The sequence below is a fragment of the Balaenoptera ricei genome, chromosome 11 (genome assembly GCF_028023285.1).
Source record: "Balaenoptera ricei isolate mBalRic1 chromosome 11, mBalRic1.hap2, whole genome shotgun sequence".
NCBI classification, from domain to species: domain Eukaryota; kingdom Metazoa; phylum Chordata; class Mammalia; order Artiodactyla; family Balaenopteridae; genus Balaenoptera; species Balaenoptera ricei.
This window is the reverse complement of record NC_082649.1, coordinates 75,400,301-75,422,313: the sequence shown is the minus strand read 5'-3', so window position 1 is coordinate 75,422,313 and position 22,013 is coordinate 75,400,301. Positions and strand designations below refer to the sequence as shown.

Genomic DNA, 22,013 nt, shown 5'->3' with positions numbered 1-22,013 from the left:
TGTAGGGTGGCAATATTAATTTATTTAACCGATGACCCACTGCTGGATATTTAGGTTGTTTACCCATCACTATTACAGAAAAATGCTATACTAAATGTCCTGGTAGTTAAAATTTTGAACACACAATTATGCCCTCAGAATAAACTTCCAGACGTGAATTTTATGGGAGGAAGGCTGCACATTTTTAACACAGTTGACTTGTATGTAGTTTTTTCCTCTTTGGTAACAGATTTCCATCCTTTTGATAGTAGATGTAATCACTGGAAGTAGCCAAAAGTCACTGGGGGTCAAGTCTGGTGATTGAAGTGAGAGATCAAGCTAGGCAATACTATTTTCAGTTGAAAGCCTCTGATTATGCAGCAGTGTGACTGGTTTTCATATGTGACTCAGAATTGCTCTTGAAGGCAGTCACAACAGGAATTCCAAACTGTTGTAAGCAATTGGCTCATAATCAAACTAAGCATATTACTTCCTAAAGACACAACTATAAAAGGGATGAACAGAGCTGGATGCTTTCTTAGGAGTCATTCCACTGCAGTTCTATCTCATTCACACACAAAGTCTCAACAGTTGAGTCAATCAATTCATTTTAAATAGCTGTACTGGTTCACCTAAAACTTAAATATTTGCGGTGTTTATTTACCACTTGACACTTCACATACATTATTTTTAAAATTTTCATACTACCGCTAAAAATATAGATATTATTCTCTCCATTTTATAAATGAGGAAGTAGAGACTCAGAGAAGACAAATGATTTGCCTAAGGCAGAGCCAGTACGCCAATACGGATGTTTTAGCTTTAAACACCACGTTCTTTTCATTTTCTGACCCAGCCATGTAGCACCTTAATGTAATTTTTAAATGTGTCATAGGGTTGTTCAATTCTTAACTGCTAGGATTAAAACTTCTTAATGACTCTATCACTCCAAGTGAATAATCCTACTCTTTATTTAACCTGAAAGTAAACTGAACAAAACTGGGGGTACTGCTTATGAATAGGCTCATTTATGTTCTTACGAAAAACTGGCAGTTCACTACAAAAACCCATTTATTCAATTTGAATAAAGTAAATATTGACTTTATATTTAAAGAGACTTGTCTGGCAAGTGAGTCACGTTTTAACAATAACCATAGTAAAAGGGAAAAAATTTAGAGCAGTAAGTTAAATAAAAGGCTAATAAAACCTGGAGGAAACAGCTCAGTGTTTTCCTTTAAACCCTGAAGAACACTAAACGTACATTATGTTGCATAAAGAGTCATTTCATGAAAAGACTATTAACAATACAATAGTAGAGTCACTACTAAGAATTTCAATGATATCCAACTCAAAAATGCATAGGGAGAGTAAAGTTATTTTATTAAATCATGCACATCACGTGTGTTAGTGCAAATAGTTTAATCTGTACTCCAGAAATTCTATTGTACTTTATATCTTTACAAAATAGATTTAAAACAATTATTTACTTTAAAAAATGTAATTCTGAAGTTAAGCATTTCAGAACAATATTTGCAATAACCTATATACAGGAGGTACTGGGTACCACTGGCATATTAGCATTCTGTGGTGGAGTGGCTTCCTGCAACAGAAAATGATGAAATGAACTATATGACAGTATTTTCTACAAGTCATTTGTGACTAATTCCTCCATAAATCTAGTGATCCTCCCAACAGCAAACCCCAAATGGCTTAAAATACAACCTTTAAAGTATAAACAATGACTGCCAAACATCACAAGGCAAATTATATCCTAAACTTCTCTTTCAATATTTGGCCAGGCCTGTGGATTGCCACAGAACACTCAAGCCAACTCACTGACATTCCCTCCCAGTTTTCATTGACTGAAAAATTTAACTATGTGATACTTTAGGATATTCTATGACCTAAATAAACTTCATTGACATAACTGTGGTGCCGCACAAAAACCATAGCTAAACCTTCACTTCCGTGTTTTAAATTTGTAACATCAAGCAGTGTTTAGGTGCTTTACTGTGCATGGAACACTATTAATCTTGGGAATAGTGCTTCTCGTTAACAGAACGTCCCAATTAACAACAATAAAAAGAAAATAACCATTTGCCTCCCCAACCAGGAAATCTGTTGGTAGGTAACAACTGCTCCCCTCGAACATGAATTAGCTTTGAAATATCATTATCCAAATTAAGTCAGTAAAAGCTTATCTAAAGAGATATTAATTCTCTTTCTTCAATTAAACATGCTTGGAGGAAGAGATGATAGGAAAAAAAAAGTCATGCTTCCTAAAATGCTGTATATGAGAAAGTAACTTGGCTTTTAAAGAAAATATCTCTTTAAATACATGAGGTTTAATAAATTACATTCCAATTGACTCAAGAGTTTGGTTTACTGCACTGAAACTGTATAATTACTATGTTTTTGCTCCCAGAAATACTTCAGTTTGCTCAAGAAAATACACACTCTCATGGAAAGTTTTTCAAAGTTGATGTCCTCCACATCGTCAAGTCACATTAAGGCTGAACAAACGTGCACATATTCCCCAAATTATCACTAGAACAGAGTATTTTCCAAGTGTATTTCTCCTTAAAAAAAAAAAAAAATCCACGCAAATAGTTGTCTCTAAGTCTTGTTCCCAATAGCTCAGTGGTTTTATAACAAGTAAAAATGGCGTAAATATGTAAAAAATATATATATATATGTGTATATATTCAAACTGATAGGCACTGAGCACACAGGGCCTCTCTTCCCATGTATGTATCAGTTGTTTGGTTTGGGTAGTTATCGAATCAAAAAAATGAATTATCTGGCCATTAGAATTCAGAGTAAAATACCCATAAATTTAATGTTATAAATAATTTGGTGTACCAAGAAGCCTACTTTAGGCCACCATAATATTCAGAATTTCAACATACTAATTTAAAAATTACATGAAAAATTGCAAGCAAATTATTGCTTACAGTAGAATAAAGTCACAATTTTATATCCTCTTTATAGACAGATACATTTTATATAATTTAAAGCAATGACCCTACAGCTGTATTCTTGCACTTCTGCTGTTTTAAGAGGTAAAAAGGAAGAAAATGGTTCTGTTTGTCCCCAGCATGAGTGTGGTGCCAGCTTCTAGAGGGAGGACGGTGTACGGACTCAAGAAACGCTCTCATGGAGAAGCTCTGGCCAGACCTGGCACGTACAGCACGATGGCTGTCACCGCAACCAGGGCAGCCAACATGGGCATCCAGGGCCAGGGTTTCTGTGTGGAAAGAAACCAAGAGTCAAAATCACATTCTCCCTTCTTTTTTCATACCTATTAACCCCTTGGTTCCAGAGAGTCCTGAATACTTAACAGAATATTAGAAAAACCTTATCTTTGCATAAGAATAAATTTTAAAAAAAGAAAAAAAGGTGAGGGAGTGCAGGTGTGAGGAGAGCCATAATAGCAGGAACTGTTTTAGAGGACCATTGTGTGGAAGCCAAATACATTGCAGGAAACTCTTGGGCAGTTTTCAATTTTCTTTGAAGCCTAATAGTGACTTCTCTAAGAAACCCTTTGAGCTCAGCCTGTTTTATTTACTCCGGTATCCACATATTACAGCTAACTGATGTCCACAAATGCCTGGAGTATGTTTCTGCCTAAAATGTTTATTTCTTGATAAAAACCAGACTCACATGTTGGCATAGTTTTATACAAGGGGCTGGTGGGTAAGGTGATAGAAAGAAAATGGTCTAAGCTTTGATCCTCTAATCTTAAACCACAGAAGACAAAATCAGAAGGGGTTCAAGATGGCAAAGTGATGTTAGAGACCCTGCTTCTCTGATGCTTTTGGTAAACACCATGTCCAGGGTCATAATGCCACGTGATCATCTCATACGCTCTACTAACCAGTATGCTTGTTGGGGGCGAACATGGATGGGCTGTTCTCTGTTAACTATCAGAGGGCTTTACAATATCAATTTGCATTGTTTGAAAACTTTATTTTCACTAGTGTTCTGAGTTGTATTGAGAAAGCTAGCTTTTAAAGAAATATTGTGATGTTGCAGATCAGGGCTCAGAAAGACATGGGACAGGCTGATACTCTCACAAGTAAATGCATACTGAGGTTGAGATTGTGAGCCAATGGTCCATTATGCTACTCTCATCCTTTTTCATCTTCTTAGCCACAGTGTAATATAGGCAAAGGGTTGAAACAACGAATCTCTACACCATGGAAAAGAAGAGGGAAGGAAGGAGGGGGAAGAAAGCTCGCTGAAAACTTCAAAGAGGCAAACTCTTCATTTCTCATTCAGAGCTGATTAAACATATAATTGGGAAGGGGGTACTAAGCTGCAGCAATTCACAGTTTACTCCGGTTTGCTAGAGACAAAGACTCAGTTAAAGACAGCATATTAACATCTGGTTAGGTTGGAATTAATTCATGGTTAGCATTACTACAAAGGAAACAAGACAATATGTTATGTGATTAGTTGATCATTCAGTTCATTTGTATGACACAATACATAGCATACTAAATGAAAGGTTTGCTTCAGGTAACAAAATACCTGTGTGGTTTTGCCATGCACTATATTACAAATATGGCACAAACAGGTGACGGGGACAAACAGACAAGGACTCAACAGTAGTGCTTGTACCTTTCTCTACCACAATGGACCGAAACACCAAAACAGGAAAGCCAGGAATAGGCCGATGAATACGGCTGGGACGGGTTGTAATATGGAAGGCTAAAGAAGGGAAGGGATATTAAAATCATTTTATGCTATAAAAGAATCAGATAAGATGATTTAGAACCCAGGGGGGTGGGAGGGAGGGTAGAAAGACATTTTAAAGACATCTAATACAATCCAGAATGATGGACTGTGGTATGTAAGTTGGCAAACTACCAGTTTAAAAGGAACAGCTGGAGGCAATGTGGGTGTCCCTACTCCCTAACGAAATGTAGCACATTAAGACAGAGCAATGAAAATACCTCACCAGCTGATGCTCTGCTTGACAGTACATTATTTTTGTTCCATACTCAGAAACCATTATTTGACAATGTACTCCTTTGGAAACAGCTAAGGTTTATTTTATCCCTCTAGCAAAACCTTTTTTTTTTTTTTTTAAACCAAAACTCTTTTGCTTGAGATAGTATTGCTTTCAAGCTTAAAAATAAATGCCCTGTGATGCATGGCATTTATTTTTCTAAATCAAGCAAGAGATCTGACACAACATATGAAAAACATTTATTATATAAAGACAGGCAGCTGAATCTCAGGGCTTTCAGTGATGTTACAAGAATATAAGTAATTTTTAATTTAATTTTATTATTATTATTTTTTTGGCTGCACCACATAGCATGTGGGATATTACTTCCCCAGCCAGGGTTTGAACCTATGCCCCTTGCAGTGGAAGTGTGGAATCCTAACCACTGGACTGTCAGGGAATTCCCAGTAATTTTTTAAATTGGAAGGGAATTACTACAAGGAGTGTTATTACAGAGTAATATTTCATTACCATAAGTCTAATGTCATAAAAATAGGAAATCCACCCTTAAAGTAAATTATTTGTATAACTATTAATAATAATAGCAACGTTACTTTCAAATAGGCTCTAAATCATATAGAGGGATCCATTCTGATTATCCTAGATGTCTTCATAGGTTAATTTAGTAGAAGGTAGACTGAAATTCCATAATCAGAGAGATATGAATTAACACAAAAGAGAGAAGTAACCAAACCATTATGATCTGATTTCAGGAGAGTTCTGTAATTGACATTTTCAAAATAAATGCAATCCATTTTTGCTTATCATAAAGCCTCCATACCCAATTCATAAATTTCTGAAAGGCTTCTACTTAAGCAACAAGTCTTTATTAAAAAAAAAACAAACTAGGACTTTCTTTAGCAAAGAACAGTTGGACACAACTCATAAGCATTCTGAGTGTGACTGTGTAACTGGATGGCCATGCAACATTACTCTTTTGTACTTGTGCTGCAAGTTAAGCAGAGTGCCTTCCTCCATAAGAAGTATGCGGCTCATGCCCACTGCAGTGTCCAAGCCATGACAGGGGTTTGGAATAAGTCAGAGCACAATCAACCACACTGAACATCCATCAATTAGGGCCCACAAAGGCAATGATCACTAAAACGTGTAACACAACATTTATTTAGTATAACATCTTTTAAAAGACCATCTGCCTCTCTAGCAAATAAAATACAAATTAATATTATTAAACTCAATTTATACCAAAATGTTCCAATTTCACACCACACACCCCCCTAGAGAAACTCACCAAATACTTCCTAATATTTATAGGAGGCCCAGAAGACACTAAGCTTTTTAGAAATGTGCCTTAGTGAGAACATTATTAGTACAAAATGAAAACCATCATTAAGTCTCCATTTTTTGATACAGCCAAATGCTAAGGAATCGTCATGTATTACTCTTTCTTCAGTGGGTCCCTGGTGGTATAGTGCTTTGTTTCCCAGAGGGGGAAAAACAAGAGCTAGATGAAGGCTTAGTGACAGAACTTCAGATTCATTCGGGAAAAGCTGACAGTTCTTAGGTAAATTATTTTTTTGCAAACAAGGCTCTTCCTCCAGGTAGTCCTTAGGCTCTTCTAGGTGTACAGGTTAAAGGGGCAAATTCTTACTCAAAAATCTGACAGCCCAATGATTCCATCATAGAATTTCATAATAAAAAGCTTAGTTCACGTGTACTACAGGTCTTAGTTTCTCAAATCAGTAATAAAGTCCTCTGAAAAATCAATTTCAGGGCTCTCACCTGCCTCTCAATCAAAGCTAAGCCAAGTTTGCAAAGACTTACATTATTTCCTTTCTCTCGGAGCAGCTTCAGGTTGTCTTTACATTGTTTGAGCTCATCTGTGATTGACTGTTTTTCCTGCTCAGTCTTTTCAAACTTCAACTTCAGTTCTGAGAGTACAGTCTGTGTCTTTTCATACTAAAGGCAAAGAAAAAAGAGTGTGCAGACTCAACTTAAAATGGGTATGAAGTTATGCGTCTAGTCAGGCTTATATACCAGAGCCTGTTTAGTCACCTGCAACACCACAGTCAAGCCTTTTTGTTATAAGGAGAATAAGAATCACTTGCACTAATAATAAGAAGCCTTTAGTGTTTACTTGATTCTATGTAAGAATTTTGTGGCCCTGGTGTTAAAAAAAATTGAGAAGTCACCACCGTGTCATCTGTTTCTAATATAAGGGGTCACTTTTTCCACTAAGAGAATTAGAGGAGAAAAGTAAAATTCCAAACTGAGCAAAAGAAAAGCAAGTGAAGAAAAACTCCATAGCCTAATTAAATGGCAAGGTTAGGAAGTCTGAGTTTATATCCTGGTAAGTAATGTCAGCCAAGCTATTTTAGTCTTGAAGTAAAAAGTATTAACTCTCATTAGGCCTCCCTGTACCCAGCATCATTGGGTATTAAAGTGTTCTGGACAAGGAATTTCTAGGCAAATGAAGCAAAGAAATGTATCTAAGGCACCAATCACTATGATTGGGACATTTCTATCTCTCTATTTAAGACTTATAAGCATCAATTAAAAATAATTAAAAAAAATCTGTTTCTGATATTTTTCCATAGTGAAACATGCCATTTCCTGCTCTGGAAAACAGTTCACTGTATATAATATGACTTTCAGACAGACTACCTAGCCCTTGAACACAGGTGAGATCAATGCAAAACACAGTATGGTTTGCCCCTACTTTAAATGCCCCAGAAGGCAGGAATGCTAGACTGGTTTCACTTCTAGATATTGCATCTTACATGCAAGCTGGGCTCTCAGTCAAAGAGCAAAGACTGTTCTGCTGCTGGCTGTGCCTCTGTCTCGGCCTCCACTGCCCCACTCTGCCATTTCTGAAGGTTTTAGAAGGAAGAAAGACAGACAAGGGCTGATTATAAAATAAATATGCCACAGGTCTGGCATACCAGAAAGATGCCTCCTCTTCCCTAAACACAGCCCACGAGGCTGGAAAGTCTATAGTTCCTTTCTGCCTGTATACTAGAAATTTCTCAATAAAGGACACATTTATATAGTGCTTCTGAATAATCCAAACACCTTGGAGTGATTAATCAGGAGCTCATCATTATGCACTCCAAAGATAAATATTACAGATGCAAATGTATAAAAACATTAATCAGAAGTGGTGGAAGCAGGGGGTTAGGGTCAGCAGCGAGTTCACCATAAAGTGGGAAGAAAGACACGGGTACAGAGAGGGAGGTAAAATATGAAAGGAACTCTCTGTTACCTAACAACGTTCCCAGAACAAGTCTGGGTAGTATGCCAGAGAATGAACTAAGGAGTAAGATTCATGGACTTCATGACAGCTTTTTTTGTGGGGTCTGTGGACTTCCTTCCAGAAGGCAAAAGGTTACCGGCAGGTTGCCAAAGCAAATTCAGTGTACCTAGACTAGTCTCTGCACTAAGTCTCTTAGAACATAATCAATTCTCAATGATCTGATTCTTAACAGTGACTAATAAAGAATAAGTGAAACGTGCTTTGCTGACCAAAATTTTCCTTTTCCACCATTCTTACATCCAGCCTGCCCTTTATACCAAAGCACTTAATCATTTCTCCGTTCCAGGAGTTGTGGAGAATGACAGGAAGGCAGCTTAGTCCCGAAGATCCTGCTGTTTACCTTCAGCTTGTGAGTGGGTGGGAAGGACTCTGGCCCCAGGGCAAGATGGTGAAGCCAAACAACTTTCCTCAGTCAGTCTTTGCAGGGTGGACTTGTGTGCTCAATGTTTTATGAATTCTTAAATTACAGATATTCCTACTAAATCAAAATATATAGCCGCTTTCTTAAGTCAAATATAAAGATGGTATACCATTATTTTTCTCTTAACACTGAGGATTAGATTTTACTTTGCTCATGTACTTTTTCTTTTTTAAATGTTCAAACAAAAGCTGCCGCATATATAAAATTTAATTGTCAGAACAAAGGTCACCTTCTGTAGCCTTAGTGTCACACCTCCCTTGGATATCATTTTGCTCCATCTTGCTTTCTAACTCAGAGATGAGAAATGAGCTCAGTTCTGATTAAGAGGGAAATACCACACAATATTACCAGCACCTTTGGTTCTTCTTCACAAAAATAATCATATCTGGGCTTGCTTAGTTTGTAACATTTGAACCTGTGACAGTGCTGAAGATACACAATCATTACATTGTGCACATTAAGTATGATTCTATGAGAGAAAGGAGACAAAGGGGAAATGCTGAAAGGGAATGTATGTGCATTAATAAAAGGTAGTAATTCATTTGCAGTGGATTACACAGATATAAGAATCTCATTAAAGAAGGTTTTAGTTACAGACTAGTATCCAATAGTTGACATCAGGACAAACGGAAAGAAAAGCCATTTCACATTATAAAGGAGCATGGTATGGTGACTACACTTCATTTCACAATGAAAACATTGAACAAGAAAATAGGAAAGAAACATACTGACAAGATCAGACATATTTTTAAATGTGCTGCATTTAATGCAATCCAAAGGCTACCAACAATTTAGATGCTGTGACAACATGCCACTGCCATTTGTGGGAACAGTTAAAGCATTTCGCACTGATTGCTCAGTGACCAAAAACAGGCAAACAAATAATGCAACAAAATGGCTAACGCATTCAGAGTAACATACAACAGAATCATCTTCCGACCACAGCATTCTTCCCAGATTTTGAAAGAATTATGGCATGTGGACTGAAAGGACACAAAGTGCTTACAGTATTAAATACTAGTATATTTACTTTGGCACAAAATTTGTGTTCCAACCAAATAAAATGAGATTTCTCCCAAAATACATATCCTTAGCAAGAAGATAAAAGATGAACATATTACAAAATCAATATGGCCACATGTGAATAAAAAACGTTACAGTTTTTTTCTTTAGGAACAAACATGAAGACAGAAGAACAACAATCATTTCCAAGTTCAGGATACTACAGGGAAAGAAAAGTGCAAAGGAAAACTACATTGATTAAACAGATTTTCCAAAAACAATTTTGGGAAAATTTGTTATTGAAGACAAAGAGTTGTCTTCAACTTCCTTCTGTTTAAAACAAATCCTTCATTTAAGAGGGTCTACAACTGGGGTGAGCCCTGCTGGGTAGATGAAACTGCATCAGCCTTCTCCATTCCCTAAGCTGGCCAGAAGTCAATGCAGGGAATAGTACAAGGCCAGTAGGACTGATCGCAGCTCTTACTGCCCCACTCTCAACTTCAAGGCTCTGCTCAGGAGAAGCCTGGGTGGGGTCTCTGCTCCAACATCAACCCTCACCATTTTAAACATGATTTTTTTTTTAAAGCCACCAAAAAAACGGTCACAGAACATGTGTTTGGCTGGCTGGGTATGAGCTGAGTTTTCTCATAAGCAACTTTTCAGGCCAGTGTCACCTGAGGGGTTTAGACAGCATTATGGTGTGGTCCCAGTTAGCTTTCCAAAAGTATTCTAAATTAAATATGATACTGTCTTTGAAAGATAAACAGTGAATTAAGTAATGTGGTACAAAGGACTTCTCATATAGGTCAACTAACTGGTAGAGAAAAACTTTTAAAGTAATTTTGTATATTTATATTTTTGAGACCAAACCTTACTGATGAATTCTCTATATATGGATCATGATACACAGCTAGAAATCACCAGGCAGAGATGCTCCTAGTATCAACTCTGTGACAGGTAATGCTTCCCTTTAGTTCTAACTAGCATGAATATCTGATTTGCTTTTGGCTTTAAGTCCAACCATAATTGGGCTCATAATGTCTTTTCGCTTTACCTCTTTCTGTACATCCTTTGCTTGGTTTTCAGCCTTACTGAGAAGAGTTTTTAAATCAGCTGAATCCCGAAGATGCTGTTCTTTCAAGGATCCCACTTGATTCTCAAGCTCTTTCCTAGTCATCTGCAGGATGCTGAGATCACTGGTAAGCTCTAAACTCTGCTTCTGAGAACTGCAACATAAATATTGACAGAGTTATTCATGTAGAAACCAGACACAGCAGGAAGTCCAATTTCTTATACATTTTACTAGGACGGATGAAGTGGATTTCAGATGAGGAAAGAAAAGTGTAAAAAAGAATGATATTTTCAATAAGTAAAAAGCATTAAAACACTAAAACAATGAAAGTTTAAAGCTGTGTCCTATTTTCAGATAATCAAATACACACAAAGTTTGAAATTGTAAAAATAGAAGGTGACTAACTGTATATTTTGTCATATCACATTATATTAACTGTATCATAAAAAGATTCAGTGTAGGTCTTCTACAGGAAAAGAAAGCACATATTCCAACTATTTTCTTTAAGTACTTGACAAATAGGATGGCTGACAGAAACTTAAAGCTTAGGAGCCACTTCCAACTTAAGTAAAGATAAACCTACTGAAATGAGAAGACACCAAATTGGGGGGGAAAGCACAAGACAAAGAACCAGGAGTCTGGGTTCTAGACCCCAGATCTGCCACTATTTAGTTGTGCGATGTTGAGCAAGTCATTTAACTGGTGCCATTTCATTCTCTGAGTAAGCATTTCCTGAGCTCTGAGATCTGTGCCAGGCACCATTTGCACAGACACAAATAACACAAGGAGAGTCTCAGTGCCCTCCACTGTCAAACAAGAAGACAGAACTCAATAATTTCTGAGGCTGTTTTCCAGCTTAAATTCTATAATTGCTGTTACAACCTGATGTAAAAAAAAAGTCCCATTTACACACTAGGAAAACAGCTTGATAAGCAGGAACAGAAATTCTTTGTTCAATTCCTTCTACCCCATGGACAACCAAGAACAAAAGACCTGTCTACTGTAGCTGTGTTAAAGAATCTGGCTCCCATCTACAGCAGAAATAGCTAAAGGAGGATAAGGTTTTCGACACATCCTCTCAGGATGGATCATGAGACTCAGACTCAATAATGTAACTGAAGTACTAGAGTATAAATCCCATGCTGATTAGATGCTAGGCAGATCGTAGGGTGTAAGTGTGATGTTGTCAGGGCAATATAGCTAGGAACTATATGGCATGTAAGACACTGTAAAGGGAGACTAGCTTCTAAATACTACTTACATGCTGGGGAGGCTTAACAAATTAACTTAGAGAACTATTAAATCAGAAAAGTTTAAAAAACAGAATTAATGTCTTTAAATAGTTTATGTGAGTTTAGACAGATAACTTGACCAATGATCTAATACATTCCACCCTTCTGGGGCCTAATATTATTAAACCATATGCTTCTAACTCATGAGGAGTTTGTAGGATTGCTTTTCAACATTTAAACAAAATTTGAAGTAATTAAAAAAAAAACATTTAACAATCTGCCAGATTCCAAATTAATCATATCTCAAAAATAAGGGATCAAGTCTGAATCTTTAAAGTATCAAAAATTCCAAAACAAGAATAGTTTAAGATAATCAGTACTGGTAATCAAATATCAGTATTTCTTGATAGAATACCAAACTAAATGGATTCACCAAGATCCAAATGTATTCCAAATATGAAGAACTTGAGTGTCTGTATCATCTTACATACACTTTATACCAAACAATTTGCCCACATGTTCTGTCACACAGATGAGCAGTTGGTACACACATATACACAAATGTGTGCATGTGTGTCTGTGTGAGAGCATCCATTTATTTGTTTGTTTGTTTGTGTTTTGGGCCTTTATTTTGTCATTTTCATATTTTGAAATTGCTTTTACAAACTTTTACATAAAAAACAAACATTTGTTTTGTTCTTTATTATTAGTTATCTTTAAACATTCAAAAAGTAATACACATAGAAAAGACTATGGAAAGATATGACACTGGAAGAGAAAAAAATGCTTTAAAGATACTGATATTGACCATATGATCTTGTAAGGCATTTTAGAGAATAAGTCAGCACATCTTGCTCCTTCAACTAGTTCTTGATTTTTTAAATGTAAAACCGATATTACAGTTGCCTTTTTTTTTTTTTAATTGAGGTCCAGTGAGGTTAAATAACTTTTTTTTTTAAGATTTTTTTTTTGATGTGGACCATTTTTTAAAGTCTTTATTGAATTTGTTACAATATTGCTTCTGTTTTATATTTTGGTTTTCTGGCTGAGAGGCATGTGGGATCCCCAACCAGGGATCAAACTTGCACCCCCTGCATTGGAAGGTGAAGTCTTAACCACTGGACTACCAGGGAAGTCCCGCCTTTGTTTTTATAAGAGATAACGAGGAATACTATTTTCTGATATATCTAGTCCTTTCGTTATCATTTTTCCCTAAAGCTTGTTTTCTATGGGAACTGACCTTGGTCACTGAGTTTTTGCTAATCTTAAGGCTCTTCAGGAATATAAATACAAGGCTAATAAGAGAGTAATGACTCCCATTTTTGGTGTACTCTGGGGAGGGAGATGGATTAAAGAATGGCTTCAATAATAAACACGTACTACTTTCATATCTGAATTAGAATGTAAACATTGTTTAAATAAAAAACATGGAATGGATCAAATATTTAAGGAAGAAATAAATTTTAAACTGTGCAAAAAGTGTTGATGAGAAAATAGGACTCCACTAAATTTGCTGGAATAAATCTATTACATTCATTGGTTTGCCTGTAAGGTAATGGATGTTAGAAAGATTTAATTGGTTTTAGCAAATTTTTGATCTCATATATTATTACTTTTTATATAACCCTGTTTGAAATTCAAAAGCTGAATTTGTATCTTTCAACAGTATCAATTCTTTATCATAGCCACCTCCTGATCACCCTTATAAACAGAAGGGATCATTGGCAAGAAAGAAAAACAAACTTGTATTTGAAATTTATTATCATTTAGTTTGAAGGGCAAGTTCAATCATAGACCTTTTGCTGTCTGTTTGTTTAGATCTTCTGTCTGTCTTTTGGTGAGGAGAAGGGGCATTTAATGAATCTGTATTCCATGAGTACACCAAAAGGAAAGGACATGCAGGTGATGGCAGAAAAAAAGTGCTGAAGTACTCATTTAGCGTGGTTAACCTGCCAGATAGCCAAAAAGAGTCTGGCTGAATATTTTGCTCCAAAAAGGTATTTAAGTATCAAAATTACACTTAAAATTTAGATGAAAATCTAAAGATAAAGAAATATTTTGAACCTAAAAAAGAGTTCTTGCATACTTGTGCAATTCTTTTTCTTGCCGCTGCAGTTCTGATGATAGCAAAACATTTTCCTTTTTTAGAGAACGGCATTCGGCTTCCAATACATTCCATTCCTTTCTCAACTTCTCTAGTTCACCTAAAATAGTCCCAAAACACATTTGTTAATATAGGAACATAACTATTTTTTCCCTTAAACACGTAGATTTTACATGGCTATTCTTTGACTCCTGTTACTTCGCAGTGGCGCCTCAGGGAAGTTCCCATCACCCTAAACTTCAGTAATATTTTTTTCTCACTTCACTTTTATAAGACAAATAATTTTTAACAGTATTTAAATAAAATGTAAAATTGTAAAGATTTTCAATTTATTGTAGAGCTTACAGACCTGAAGAATGCTTATAGCCCCAATATAAAAACACTGCTTTATACAACCAATCATCGTCAAAGACAAAACTAGCCTGAATGGTTATTTTGTACAAGTTATAAAGTTATCGTTATCAAGAGTTAAGAGCTTTATGTAAAATACATTTCTTACCTTGTAGCCTCGTTGCTTCTTCTCTCTGCTGGTCCTCACATTGCTGACATCGAAGCTGAAAAGTATTTTGCAAACTCATGATTTCTTTCTCATATTCAGATGCTGCTTTCCGCCACCGCTCAAGCTCGGCTCGCACTTTCTTAAGCTCTTCTTGTAGAGAAGCAATGTCAGTGTCCCGCTCAGAGGCAGCCTTTTCTGCTGCTTGATGAAGGAGTAAAATTTCATCTCGGGCACTAAGCAATTCATCTCGAGTGCTTGTGATTTCACTGTCCTTCTCCTCCCGGAGATTCTCAATATTGATGTGTAACCTCTGCAGTTGGGCTACAAAAGTATATTTACTCATCATTTTCTTAGTCCATAGTAATCAGGAATAAAAGAACAGCCCATATGGGACTATAGTTACTGCATGGCCCAGGCTGTCAGAGCTGTTTGTTGCTTTTGATTAAACTGTACAAGCAATCCATGTTTAATGCAGAAAATGTCAAAATACAGAAACACAAAGAGAAAAAACCCCCAAAGCGATCTTTATTTCTCCCACACAGAGAAAATTGTTTCTAACATTTGGTACTTCCTCTCCTAGATTTTTTCTATGCATTTATACGCATATAAAAACAAAAATAGGGAGGGATCATAATAAATACAATGTTCTCTATGCGGCTGCTGATGAATATTTTTCAATAATAAAAACCAGCTTTACTAACTTTTTTTTTTTTATACTAACTTTTTTGACTAATCCTTTATTTTAGACACTTGAGGCTGTTCAGATTTTAATTACTCTAGACAATACACCTTATAACGCAATCTTGATTTTTTTTTTTCCTTAGGGTGAATTTGTAGACATAGAATTGCTTGGTCAGAGCGTAAGCATTAGTAAAACCTTTGATGTTCTTGACTCAATTTTCTGTTCAAATGTCAATTCCTTAAAGAAGCTTTCTCTGATGGCTTATCTAAAAATAGCCCTCTGTCATTCTCTAGCCCTTTACTCTGCCCTTACTGGACATCATATTATATACTTATTTGCTTATTCATCTTTTCCACTAGACTGTACATCTCATGCGTGCTATCTCCAATACTAGAAGAGTAAACAATCAAGAATTATTGGTTGAATTAATGAATTAATAAAGTTAATGAATATTGCCTAATGAAAGAGGTATATTTTTTAAGGATCTGGTCTTGTTGCCCTCATGACTTGAACTGGAAACAATCTGTATAAAATCATACTTGGTTCAGAACTAGAATACTGGTCTTGATTATAGTAACACAAGAAAATTATAGGTATAAAAAGTTCCGTAGGTAGAAAAGAAGAATAATTAAGATAATTAAGAGGATTTAAGGCTTGCGTAGGAAGAAGTTGCCTAATAAATAAACATTAAAGAAAATATTAGACCTTTTAAGTCTGTGGGAAGCATTAAGAGGTAACAGGTTCAAAAATCTGAAAAGACACAATGGCCATGGATAACATGACCATGGACCTGTGGATAAAATCCTGAAATATACATGCTGGCACTAGAGAGCACTCAACGATGCCCACGTAAGACAGCTTTAAGACAAAAGGAAGCACTACATCATAGAACCTTTAGGGATAATAGCCCATACACAATACAGGATGGAAGTATAGATTCAAATCAGATTTATATAAACTAATGGATAATGGCATTAAACTATAAGAGTATAAAGAGCTTTCAATTTAAAAAGATATACAACCTACCCTAGAAATTCTTGTTGGACCATAATACAATTTTTTAAAATAACTCACATGTCCCACTCAAAAATAAGAAAACCCAAAAAGAGGTTTTTCTTTGGGATATTTTAGGGCAAATATCATAGGCCTTATACAATGACTCCCCATTTCGTCTCAACAGAGATTACTTGTCTACTATGTAACTTCTTACCCTACCTCTCAAACTAAAATTTTAAAATAACATTGGTTCCTTCTTTGACAATGAAGGCAAATTAATTTTACTTTAGGAATTTTACAGTGGCACAGGAAAGACATCTCCTGGAGTATCTCACAATTATAACCTCAAAGTACCAGGAGCTCTGGTTCGAAGAAAACCCTTGACAGGCAGGGGTCTTTCGGGTCATTTCTGTAATGACCCTGTGATAGCCCATACAAAGAGATAGCAAAATGGTGGATATGAAGAGCAGCCTTTACCAATGAAGGGAGTGCAGGGACCACTGTTCTATTCCATTTGGTAAATAATTTTTGTTGCAGTGAAAGTGTGCTATGAGCATTAGAAATAACATCACCAACAAGCTAAAAGTGCTGATGCACAGAGCTACTCAAACTGATTTCCTGTCTGAAGGCCTCCTTTGTAGTAAGTCACTACATAACCCAGAAAATGACAGTCTTACCAAATCCATATCTTCAATCTTCCTCTTCCCACTCCAAGTGGGAGGTACTACTGGAGTACTAGGGAATCTTCCCTTAAAAAAAAAAAGGGGCCACAAAGAGCCCAGTTACAGTCTCAGATTCTAGGGAAGAACCAAAGCCTTGAAAAATGGGAACCCTTTGCATTCTTACTTTCCATTTCTTTTGAATTGCTACAAACAAAGAACCAATAATAATCCCAAATAGCCTCGGGTGTTCCATACCTTGAAGAACCTGTATTTGTTTACTGGATTCCTCAACTTGATTTCGATAGGCTTTTCTTTCTTCTTCCAAAAGAGCTAAAAGTAAAGCACAGTATATGTAATTTTGTGATTTAATGAAAATATTCAGAATTGAGCAGCTGGAAGGTTCTGAGAAATTCTCTCCTAAACCTCACTGAAGGAATCAAAAGTTAGGCAGTGTTATCAGTGTTAGCAGTTAGGTAGTTTAAAGATTTTTTTAGGAGCACAAAACAGTAGTAAGTAATAAATATATTCAACTGAGTAGTAGTTGTCTATACCTTGTATTGCCAAGATAACATGTGCTGTTCTTTACTTGAGAAGCATTCTTGATAGTTGTTAATCAGGATTTTGAGCTTAAATGTGAAAAACAGACTTAAAATCCTCATGTTCACTGCCAAGTACATAGTAAGTAGTTACTGACAGGAAGTTCACAGTTCCCCGTGGGATGCAAATCTTCCTCCTGGTCAGGAAGGCCCTTTTAGAGAACATGAGGATTCTAAGACTTTGTAAGGTACTAATTGACTGCAACTAGGTAACTGCTGTGAACGCTATAGAAATGTAAGCTCTAGGGAATAGCACAGACTCCAACTGGCCTATGACTCTTATCAGTTGGGACATTAGAAAATTCTATACCTTAACCTTGCCTGGTTCCTCTCACTTACTGAAGAATCCACTGTAAAACTGCAGGGAATATAAATTTCCCTTATCTTATACTGAGTAGCTAATATTAGGTATAACTAAAACATAGAAATTTATATTTCTATGTTTTTTCCTTTTGCTGTACTTAATGTGTAATTAACTTTTAAGATCTTTCATTGGTACAGGCCTTTCTTAATCTTCACAAGAAAGTAGTACAACTGTAACTCTCCTCACTTTACTGATCTGAAACATAAGCTCAGAGAGCATAAGTGATGTCCCAAGATCACATATCTAATAAAGTTGTAGATTTGGAAGAAGATAACCATGCCTCTGGACTTGGAAGTTTGGGGCCATTCAGTTATATCTTGTTGCTTTCACATCCCCTAAAGAATCAAAGTAATCTTGATCTCACCTTGAAGTTCAAAGCATTTTTGTTTACTTGCTCTAGCTAGTTCCTGGGCTTCAATCAATTCCTTCCGAAGATGCTGAATTTCTTGTTTTGCCTCAGTTTCTGACTGTGCACCCTGCAAGTCATCTGACAAAAATATGTTTATTTTAAAAGCAAGAGTTAGTATCATACCATAATCTCTACAACCAAAGATTAGCAATCTTTCTCATGTTTGGAACATGCATAGTTAACAGCATAGCACAACTAAGTTTAATAAAATTTAGAAGCAAACTGTATTAAGCATTTTAGTCATTTTACCTTGGAGAAAGAACACAAATATGATTAAATTATTTTAGTAATTCATCGCAATGGTACTATAACATACATACTAATATATACTAAATTATATGTTTCACTTATATAAGGCTTATGTAGAGCTTATGAAAGGTTTGAAATTTAGTAGTATGATCATAATGCTATTCTTCTTTATCAATTTTGAAATTTCTTCATAACAAGTCAGAAAATTTTCACTTGGAACTTAACTGGAAATGGAAAAACAGAAAGAAACTTTTCTTCAAGAAAAAATATTTTAGCATGATTTCCCCAGCTGTGGAATACAAAATAAAAACTAAGCTGAAAGCTCCACTGTGCTCCCTTCATCATCACTGTTTCCTCAACACTACATACATAACAAGCAAATATTTGCTTAATTATCATTATTATTTAAAATTAATTAATTAATTAATTTTTGGCTGTGTTGGGTCTTTGTTGCTGCGCGTGGGCTTTTCTCTAGTTGTGGCGAGCGGGGGCTACTCTTTGTTGCGGTGCGCAGGCTTCTCGTTGCGGTGGCTTCTCTTGTGAAGCATGGGCCCTAGGCACGCAGGCTCTAGAGTGCAGGCTCAGTAGTTGTGGCTCGCAGGCTCTAGAGCGCAGGCTCAGTAGTTGTGGTATACGGGCTTAGTTGCTCCGCGGCATGTGGGATCTTACCGGACCAGGGCTCAAACCCATGTCCCCTGCACTGGCAGGCGGATTCTCAACCACTGCGCCACCAGGGAAGCCCTGCTTAATTATTATTATTTTTTTAGAAATTTATTTATTTTATTTCAGTTATTTTAGTTTTGGCTGCGTTGGGTCTTCGTTGCTGCACGCAGGCTTTTCTCTGGTTTTGGCAAGGGGGGGCTACTCTTCGTTGCCATGCGCAGGCTTCTCATTGCGGTGGCTTCTCTTCTTGCGGAGCACGGGCTTTAGGCATGCGGGCTTCAGTAGTTGTGGTACACGGGCTCAGTACTTGTGGCTTGTGGGCTCTAGAGTGTAGGCTCAGTAGTTGTGGTGCACGGGCTTAGTTGCTCCGTGGCATGTGGGATCTTCCCGGACCAGGGCTCGAACCCGTGTCCCCTGCATTGGCAGGCGGATTCTTAACCTCTGCGCCACCAGGGAAGCCCAGCCCTGCTTAATTATTAAATGATGTAACCTAAGTGATTTTATCAAAATAAATTAGAGCCAGCATTACATCTCAAATAAGCTCCCTCCCCTAATTCTTTTCTCTCTAGTTACTCTGCTCATCATCTTTCATTGTATTAGAACTTTCTACTACAGAACACTGACTGAAATAAATGTATCATCAGGTAGGCCATATTCTTCTAGTACATTCTATTTGACTACTACTTTGGTTTACAAACAACTCAGGCATAACAACTTCAATCTATCAAAAAAGAATTAAGAATAAAATTTCACAGTGTAATCACTGCAGGTCTTAGATATTACAAACCCATGTTTTCATCTTCATATCTTACTTCTCCTTGTCAAAAATCTGACTCTAGGGGCTTCGCTGGTGGCGCAGTGGTTGAGAGTCTGCCTGCCAAGGCAGGGGACACGGGTTCGAGCCCTGGTCTGGGAAGATCCCACATGCCGCGGAGCAACTAGGCCCGTGAGCCACAACTACTGAGCCTGAGCGTCTGGAGCCTGTGCTACCAACAAGAGAGGCCGTGATAGTGAGAGTCCCGCGCACCGCGATGACGAGTGGCCCCTGCTTGCCACAACTAGAGAAAGCCCTCACATAGAAACGAAGACCCAACACAGCCAAAAATAAATAAATTAATTAATTAATAATTTAAAAAAAATCTGACTCTAGGTTCATCTATTTTAGCCAGTCTATCAACTCTTCCTTCAAACAGTCATGGTAAGGGTGGAGGCAAAGAGAGAGAGAGATTGAGAGAGATTTTCCAGTGGCAGGTGCATTGTCACAGCAACTACAAATCTTCTCTTTCAATATCACGCATTGGGGTCTGCAAAGGTTCTAGCTGCCCATCTCTGGACCTGTCATTATGCAGGACAACGTCCTTATTCTTAGGAGTATTAAAGCAGGAAGTATCATGATGCCTTTATCTTCTTTTTTTTAAAAAAAGTTGATTTACAATGTTGTGTTAATTTCTGCTGTACAGCAAAGTGACTCAGTTATACATACATTTATTCTTTTTCTTATTCTTTTCCATTATGGTTTATCACAGGATATTGATTATAGTTCCATGTGCTATATGGCAGGACCTTGTTGTTTATCCATCCTATACATAGTAGCTTGCATCTGCTAATCCCAAACTACCAGTCCTTCCCTCCTCAACCCCACCTTCTCCATGGCAACCACAATCTGTTCTCCATGTCTGTAAGTCTGTTTCTGTTTCGTAGATATGTTCATTTGTGTCATATTTTAGATTCCCACATACAAGTGATATCATATGGTATTTGTCTTTCTCTTTCTGACTTACTTTGCTTAGTATGATAATCTCTAGGTCCATCTATATTGTTGCAAAAAGCATTATTTCATTCTTTTTTTATGGCTGAGTAATATTCCATTGTATATAGATACCACATCTTCTTTATCCATTCATCTGTTGATGGACATTTAGGTTGCTTCCCTGTCTTGGCTATTGTAAACAGTGCTGCTATGAACATCGGGGTGCATGTCTCTTTTCGAACTGGGTATATGCCCAGGAGTGGGACTGCTGGATCATATGGCAAATCTATTTTTAGTTTTTTGAGGAACCTCCATACTGTTTTTCATTGTGGCTGCACCGATTTACATTCCCACCAACAGTGTAAGAGGGTTCTCTTTTCTCCACACCCTCTCCAGTATTTATTATTTGTAGACTTTTTAATGATGGCCATTCTGATGGGTGTGAGGTATAGTTTTGATTTGCATTTCTCTAATAATTAGTGATGATGAGCATCTTTTCAGGTGTATGTCTTCTTTGGAGAAATGTCTATTTAAGTCTTCTGCCCATTTTTTGATTGGGTTGTTTGTTTTTCTGTTATTGAATTGTATGAGCTGTTTGTATATTTTGGAAATTAAGCCCTTGTTGGTTGCATCATTTGCAAAGTATATGTAAATATCATTTGCAAATATCATGATGCCTTTATCTTACTTTCAAGTGGTTTGGCAAAAAATATCTACATAATATCCTTCAGTAGATATTTTCCTACTTGTATGTTAGGGTTTTTTTCTAAGCACTTTTGACAATTTGGGCTAAATAATTCTTTGTTTTGGGGCTGACCTGTGGATTGCGGGGTGTTTAGGAGGTTCATTGGTTTCAACCCACTAGATGCTAATAGCACTGCCTCTCAGTTGTAACAACCAAAAATGTTTCCATATATTGCCCAATGTCCCTGGGGGTATAAAATTGCCCCACCTTGAGAACTACTGTTCCATGTTAATAACTTTATAACAAAGAGAAAACAAATCTACACATAGGCTTCTTTCCCACAGAAGCATTGGTTAGTAATTC

At 36.7% G+C, this 22,013-nt stretch overlaps 1 protein-coding gene across 41 annotated transcripts in view; it reads right to left on the bottom strand.

The window, feature by feature from the left end:
* The window catches only part of SLMAP (sarcolemma associated protein), a 312,286-nt gene that overhangs the window by 160,016 nt on the left and 130,257 nt on the right, over nt 1-22,013 (bottom strand). For 21 of the 41 annotated variants that reach the window (XM_059939983.1, XM_059939991.1, XM_059939990.1 and 18 more), the window contains 7 exons: nt 18,259-18,381; nt 17,190-17,264; nt 14,595-14,915; nt 14,078-14,195; nt 10,742-10,913; nt 6,776-6,910; nt 3-3,226 (listed from right to left, as the gene is read on the bottom strand). In XM_059939983.1, coding sequence (XP_059795966.1) covers nt 3,134-3,226; nt 6,776-6,910; nt 10,742-10,913; nt 14,078-14,195; nt 14,595-14,915; nt 17,190-17,264; nt 18,259-18,381 — 1,037 coding nt within the window. In that variant the 3' untranslated portion in view covers nt 3-3,133. Of the gene's footprint in view, nt 1-2; nt 3,227-4,602; nt 4,693-6,775; nt 6,911-10,741; nt 10,914-14,077; nt 14,196-14,594; nt 14,916-17,189; nt 17,265-18,258; nt 18,382-22,013 lie in introns of those variants that run through there. The other 20 variants (XM_059939985.1, XM_059940000.1, XM_059939993.1 and 17 more) reach the window with 4 other exon arrangements.